Source organism: Brassica oleracea, chromosome C2 (assembly GCF_000695525.1).
Source record: "Brassica oleracea var. oleracea cultivar TO1000 chromosome C2, BOL, whole genome shotgun sequence".
In the NCBI taxonomy this organism is placed as follows: Eukaryota; Viridiplantae; Streptophyta; class Magnoliopsida; order Brassicales; family Brassicaceae; genus Brassica; species Brassica oleracea.
In genome coordinates this window covers 21,653,494-21,660,707 of record NC_027749.1, presented here as the reverse complement: position 1 = coordinate 21,660,707, position 7,214 = coordinate 21,653,494, and the positions used below count along the sequence as shown (strand labels likewise).

The 7,214-nt window shown below is 34.9% G+C and overlaps 1 protein-coding gene and 1 pseudogene across 1 annotated transcript; one reads left to right on the top strand and one right to left on the bottom strand.

The window, feature by feature from the left end:
* Nucleotides 1-983: 983 nt before the first annotated feature.
* Nucleotides 984-2,341, bottom strand: LOC106326547 (annotated as a pseudogene).
* Nucleotides 2,342-3,207: 866 nt separating this feature from the next.
* LOC106323690 lies at nucleotides 3,208-4,028 on the top strand. The gene is made up of 2 exons (XM_013761775.1): nucleotides 3,208-3,274; nucleotides 3,439-4,028. The coding sequence occupies exons 1-2, from the start codon at nucleotides 3,208-3,210 to the stop codon at nucleotides 4,020-4,022; spliced, it is 651 nt and encodes a 216-aa protein (XP_013617229.1). The 3' UTR covers nucleotides 4,023-4,028.
* Nucleotides 4,029-7,214: the final 3,186 nt, after the last annotated feature.

Genomic DNA, 7,214 nt, shown 5'->3' with positions numbered 1-7,214 from the left:
ATTCAAAATACAACATATACAAAAAAAATTTAATTTTTAATATATGATTAATATAATTGTGTAATTTATTTTAATAGTAAGGAATTAAACAAAAATGAATGAAAGCATAAAGATTATTAGCAAATCTTCATTATTTAAAATCATTAATTACTATATATATCATAACCACGTTAGGTAATTCCGTATGTTTTATTTAAAAAAAATAATATATAATAAATAGCCACCTTGCTTTAGTTAATATCATATGATATCATATAGTTGGTATTAAATGTTTCTAGTGAGATATAAAAATCGAATTGGACCAACATGTTTTTCAATTTCAATGTGAGGCTGACACGTAGGACTAATTAACTATCTAATTGATTGACAAATAAGCAAGAGATCTTTTTTAATTATTATAAAATTGAGGTTACATCTTTTCAAATGTTCCTCAATTAATATATATGGATTTAAGCTTCTTGGTTCAGCAAACATGAGATATTTCATTTCCTTTTTCACCTCTTCCTCTTCTTCTTCGTCGGGGTCAGCAAGACATGAAGGTTCGTTTCATCACACTCATATTCATTGATTTATTAGACGGTGTCTGAAAATGAACTTAATTAAGAACATCATCATTTATGGGTTACTCAACAAAATAGTCAGTTTAAACAATAAAATAAATGAAAAAGAAGAAGCTGATAAAACCAGAATTGTTGAAAGAAAAGTCTCTTAGAGCATGTCAAATGGTTAGAACTCATTAGGGGTTCTAATAATTAGTTTAATAATTAATTGTGCAATTATTGAAGTTTAAAATTTCTACTAATGTAATTTAATTTAGCATGGTCCATTGGGAGAACCTCTTGAAGGTTCTTAAATTTTTTTTTCTAAGTTGAATGATTAGTTTTTATAAAATCTACACATGACATAAAAAAAGCAAGAGTAGTCTATGAATCACTAGATTACATCATATATGTGTGTTGACTGTTGACACATCCTGAACTCTCTTAACCACAACAGCCACCTCCCTGAGAGATCGCACCATCTCTTCCTCCAGCTGCACCTTGTGGACGCCCGTAGCCGACCTTAATGCCTGATGAATGCAAAATTCAAATTTCGAGATTAAAGGAACCGAAGCAAATTATGTATAACATTAGAATCACAACCACAATATGAATGTCCGGGATTCACAAAGCCCATATCAGCAAATAACATAACTACTAGAGAAGTTAACAAGATTACAACACCGGAAAATTAAGTTTGCTTCTAGATTTAAGTGGGGATTTACCTTGTTGGTTACATCAAAGATGTCGTCCTGAATGTTCTGGAGGATCTTTGTTGCTGTCTTTATGAAGGCCTGTTGATGTTAAATATGATACTTAACCATGTTCTTCAAGCTTATTTAAGAGCACATTTCCAGAGATTGTTGTGATTACAGCTAATAACAAAATTTGGGAAAAGAAGGATCACCTCCTCAACGTTTTGAGCAGTGCTTGCAGAAGCTTCTAAGAACAAGAGTCCATTTTCTTTGGCAAACTGTCCTCCTTCCTCTTTGCTAACAGCTCTCTTGTGAGCAAGATCGCATTTTTTCCCAATCAGCATAATACTCATGTTGGGATTAGCATGTTGCCGAGAATCCTCTAACCAGTTCGTGAGATGGTTCAACGTCTCCCTCCTTCAACCAAAAAAAAACATATTTTTGAACGCAAAAAGATGAAAAGCGTAAATGATAATTGCTTCCAATCTGTCATATGTACCCTCTCAAAATTCCAAAATGGATATAGCTTTCTCGTAACATTCTCAATGAAAGAGCTTTGCCAATATCCTAGTCAAGAACTTTACTCAGATCACTAGTAACTTCTTAAAACAAGTATATAAAAACTATCAAGATTTTTCCTTTTCACTTGCAAAACTTTGTCGGAGATTCAGACTCTGAACTGAAGTCTTACTGTCACTGAAAGAACACTAACCTGGTGATGTCGTAAACAAGTAAAGCTCCGGCAGCTCCTCTGTAGTAATGGATCTAAAAGACTCTTGAGCAGCCTACAACATCATACACTTGGGTAAATCATAAACAAATTCATTACAAAAAACCTGAACTAGAAGCCACAAAAACCAAACATAAACAACTGAAATCTGTTTTGTGTTTCAAAAAAAAAAAAATTGAAATCTGCCAAAATCGTATCGGATTATGACAATTAATCATCTTAACTACATCTGTCCGAAGCCAACACAATCCTAATCTACAAAACGTTTCTGATGACCTAGCTAGACGAAAGAGATAGAACCGTACGGTGTCCCAGACTTGGAATTTGACGGGGCGTCCCTCCACGGTGACCATCCGAGCACCGAACTCGACATCAATTGTAAGAATCCGAACCTTCACGGTGATTGCATGGACAGATTTGGAGGAGAAATCGACGAACCTTCACAGTGATTGCATGGACGGATTTGGAGGAGAACATCTACGAACCTGCACGATGGACGGATTTGGAGGAGAACAACGACGAAGAAAGAAACAGATTAAACATCATCTCCGTTGGAGATTTCGCAACATCACAAACAAATTTCTCCCAAAATAAAAAACCACCGTCTAAGAAAGAGAAGGGAAAATTTTTCTCCCTTTTGTGTAAAATGAAATAGCCAATACGCATAAGCCACGTATGAGGTGTTTACCAATCCTACATTCTCTTATTTAGACAGCGGTTCTGTCAAATTATATCATTTTTTTTTTTTCATTTTTCCTCTTTAGAACCTCAGCTAAAATCCACCGTTGGAGGTGGTCTTATACACTTACGTAAAATGTTGAGAATTGGTTTGCAATGTATCACTTTATTAGTGGTTGAAATTTTGTAACTATTTAAAATTTAATTACTAAATTATATAAATATTAAATGATGAGAAACCATGGTTAAAAAACTTGTTGATGCTCTAAGAACAGAATTAACGGAAGCTAGCTTCCTCTTAAAAAAAAAATTTAAAAATATGCGGATCCCACCATATTATTAAGAGCTGTCTCTTATGCCTCTTCTGTAAGAGGCAAGTTTAGTTTGGTTTTTGCACCTTGCACGGGCTCCACCGATACGTGGCAGTCCGCGATTGGTTCGATTATTATTATTATTATTAAAAAAAAAAAAAAAAAACTAAAAACCTGTGCCTAAAAGCTTTACCGTTAATTATGCTCTAAGTACTCATAAATGTTTTTTGTTGCTTTTTCAGCTCTTTATGTGGATGCATAATAAGCTACATGGTAAACAAGCGAATACTCATAAACGAAGAACATCATCTGCTTGTTCTCGTAAGTTAAAGATCACGTAAATTAAAATCTAATGTCTGACTTAAAAGTTGAAACAAACACCTTTTAATTTACCAAACTAGTTGTCTACTTGGGATATGTGCAAAGCAACCCCTCCTAATTATGTGGCTCTCTGATCATTTTTGTTTGTCTTATGTTTCATACAGATCAATCACGAGAAGAGTTCAGCGATTGGCCTCACGGATTACTTGCCATTGGAACGTTCGGTACCTTGACCAAAGATCAAACCCCAATACAAGAAGTGATTCAAGAAGAGAAGACTTCTAACATGCACGTGGAAGGTAGAGCGCAAGATAGAGATCACGATATTTCTTTATCCGATGATCTTGAAGATTTTACTCCCGAGGAAGTTGGGAAACTACAAAATGAGCTGACGAAGCTCTTGACAAGAAAGAACAAGAAGAGGAAGTCTGATGTGAACAAAGAACTTGCCAATCTTCCTTTGGATAGATTCTTGAATTGTCCTTCGAGTTTTGAAGTCGATAGACGAATCAGCAACGCGTTTTCAGGTGGTGGAGATTCTGATGAGAACCAAGAAGACATTGAGCGTACGATTAGTATTATTTTGGGGAGATGCAAAGCTATTTATACAGAGAGTAAAAATAAGAAGAAGGGTAAGAGAGATGTGAGCAAAACCTCTGTTTCTTATCTCCTCAAGAAGATGTTTGTATGTACAGAGGGGTTATCTCCTATTCCTAACCCTGGCTTGAGAGACACGTTTCAAGAATAAAGAATGGAGAAGATACAACTTAATCTCCTAACACCATTTCGGATACTAGTTAAAGTGTTTTGTTCATGTACCTTATTACTTTTACATGATATATACAGTTTCTGAGAGTAATGCTACTCAAGAAGATTAATACTCGAGCTTCTCCAAAGCAAACATCAACGAGTAGATACGTGCAAGACAGGCAACAACTTTCATTAAAGAATAAGGAAGAAGAAGGAAGAAGTAGTAGTAGTAGCGATGGGAGTAAATGGGTCAAAACAGATTCTGATTGTGAGTTTAAAATCTTTTGATTTCTTTTCAAAACAAAAGAAGTCGTCCATGAACTAACTCTATTTTCATCTTCTTCTTTTTGGTTGCAGTCATTGTTCTAGAGATTTGATTCACTTTACCCCTACTCAGGTTCTTACAGGAAAGTACAGGTAATATAGTTAGTTTGAACAATGAATCTCCACCTCATTAATTTTGCTTCTTCTAATGCTAAATCTGATGCTAGATCTTATGTCTTTGCAGATAGAGAATCTTCATTGATATCAAGAAAACAAAAATCAGAAAGAAGTGATCAATCGATTTTCTTTTTCTTTCTGATGAACATTTTTGGGTATCTATATGTATATATGTAGATCCCATAAGTTTTCCACTCATTTTTTTTTTCGGTTAAAAAAAAAAAGAGTGGAAAACGTTAATTTTAATCCCTGTTCTAAAAATCGGCCGCCTAGGCGATACGCGTCACTCTTCGCCCTGATTTATGTCAAATCGATTTAAAAAATCAGATATCTGATTTTCTCCGCCTAGCTGCCTAATCTATTTTTAAATAATATATTTATTTATTTATTTGATCTAAAATTTTATAAATATCATTTATATTCATAATTCATATATTATATTTGTGTGTTTTATACAATCTTAAACATGAAAATGTATTAATGTTATACACAATTAAAGATTAATATGTTTTATAACAAGGTAAACAATCTAAAAATTCCGCCCCGCATAATTTTTGATTAATCTCCGATTTTCTCTTTAGACGCTAGGCATAATCCGACCGCCCGATTAGCGCACAGCGCGTTCCCGAACATGGATTTGAATTGCCCACCGTTAGTTTTTCATTTATTTGCTAGCAATTTACTATTTTTTTTCAAATTTTGTAAAGTAAATGATTAGTTATGAAACAATTATCCTCTTAAATGTTGATTTTAGAAATCCCTAGAAAGCTGACAAAAAAAATCATGGAGTACATTTAGGGTTTGACTGGTATTATTAGCGTAAGTCAAAGTAAAAATAAATAATAGGAAAGAGTGAAAATGAAAATGATAGAAAATAGTGAAAACAACAGTATTTTTATTCTATTACAATGTAGAATAAACTTGAGTATGTGTTTTTTTTTCTATTTAAACAGTGGACAAAGTAAAAGCTCAAAAAATTATTTCATTTGATTGGCAAGATTTTACTGGGATTTTGAGTAAAATTAAAATCAAAGTAATAATTTACTCTAGAAATGCTTTTCAATCACACCACTACAAGAAAATACTGGGATTCCGAAAACAAATATCGTCGGTATGTCCTCGGAATAACGGTATTCCGAGGACATACCGACGAGAATGGTCGTCGGAAATTTCTCGTCGGAAAGTAAAATTTTCTTGGAATTTCCTCGGAAAGTTCCGAGGGAATACCAAGAATTAAAGATTCTGAGGACATTCCGAAGAAACATTTCCTAGCACTGTTCGTCGGTGTCTCCTCGGTTCTTTCCGATGGAACGGTCCTCGGAAACATTCCGAGAGAAAAGAGGTATCGGAATATTCTGACGGCCGAGGAAGTGTATCCGTCGGGATATTCCGAAGACATATGTCCCTCGGAATATTCCGAGGAAGTTGTCGTCGGAATATCCCGAGGAATACACTTCCTCGGAATATTCCCAAAAATATATTTTTTTTTAAAAATTAAAAAATTATTTTTTTGATTGAAATTCGAAAATATAAAATTAAAATTGAAATAGAAAACATATTAGATAATATTCAAAGTTGTACAAACCAAAATAAAACATTCAGAGTTTTTGAAAGAAAAAAAGAAACTACGGGAACTGCTCGTTCGGGTACATCCTCTTCATCATCTCCATCATTTGCTCGTTCTGCTTCCTCGTTGCCTCCCATCCCGCCTCTTGATCCGCCATCTTTTGCTCCAACGCAGCTATTTGGTCATCTTTGTCCTTCAACTGGTCCATAAGCCCTTCTGGATCAACATAGGGCTGTGGTGCAGAAGGAGGAACCGACCGGGCTCGACGACCCAAACCGACCAAACGTCCCTTCTTCTTTGGAACCGACTGAAATAGAAAATAAACAAATTTAAATAATAGAAAAGATGATAAAATGAAAATAAAGAAATAAATGAATTGAACTTTTTTATAAAGAACATACCGATTCAACGATTTCGTTAATTCGAATCCGGGACAAGTTGGTCGAAGCCGTCGAAGTGGCGTCCAGGTCGGTTTGAAGCTGAGATAGACGGGTATATTCGTCTTCCTTCTGAGTTTCAATCAGGCTGAGCACATCCCTCACAACACCATCATCAATCTCCCCGGTGTGCTTGTTGGTATGCACCGTCTTCATTAGGACGAAATCATCAACCGGCTCGCCATCATTTTCATCCGCCTTGAAAAAAACAAAAGTTAAACAAACATTAGAAATTAAAAGAAATGCATAAAAAATAAAATAAAAATACTTAAAAAATTAAAAAAAAAAAGAGATTGAACTTACCAAGCGATCCCCCAGAGTGGCAATAGTCTGGGCACCCAAATTGTGCTTGTACATGCCCTTCCCGCCACGATCGCTCTTGTGGTTGGCGGAGTTGGTCACGGAGGTAGCTTTCGTCTCGTCCTTATCCCAATGCACACACAACTCCTCCCAGACCGTGCTGTTGATCGACTTCGGGACCTTTTAATAAAAAAAATATAAAATAGTTTAATAAATCCAAAAAAAATATAAGTAAAAAAATTAGAATATTTACTGCAAACTGACGAAACCACATCTCCTGGTCCTCAGTAGGGAAGTGAGTGAAAGTCGGATATCCCTTGCTGAGGTTCGACTACATCATATTGTTGATCCATGCGCTAATCCCGTTCCCGGATCGGTTGAACCTAATATAAGAAACAAATTATTAATAATGAATCAAATTTTAATGAAAGGAAAAAAAAGACTT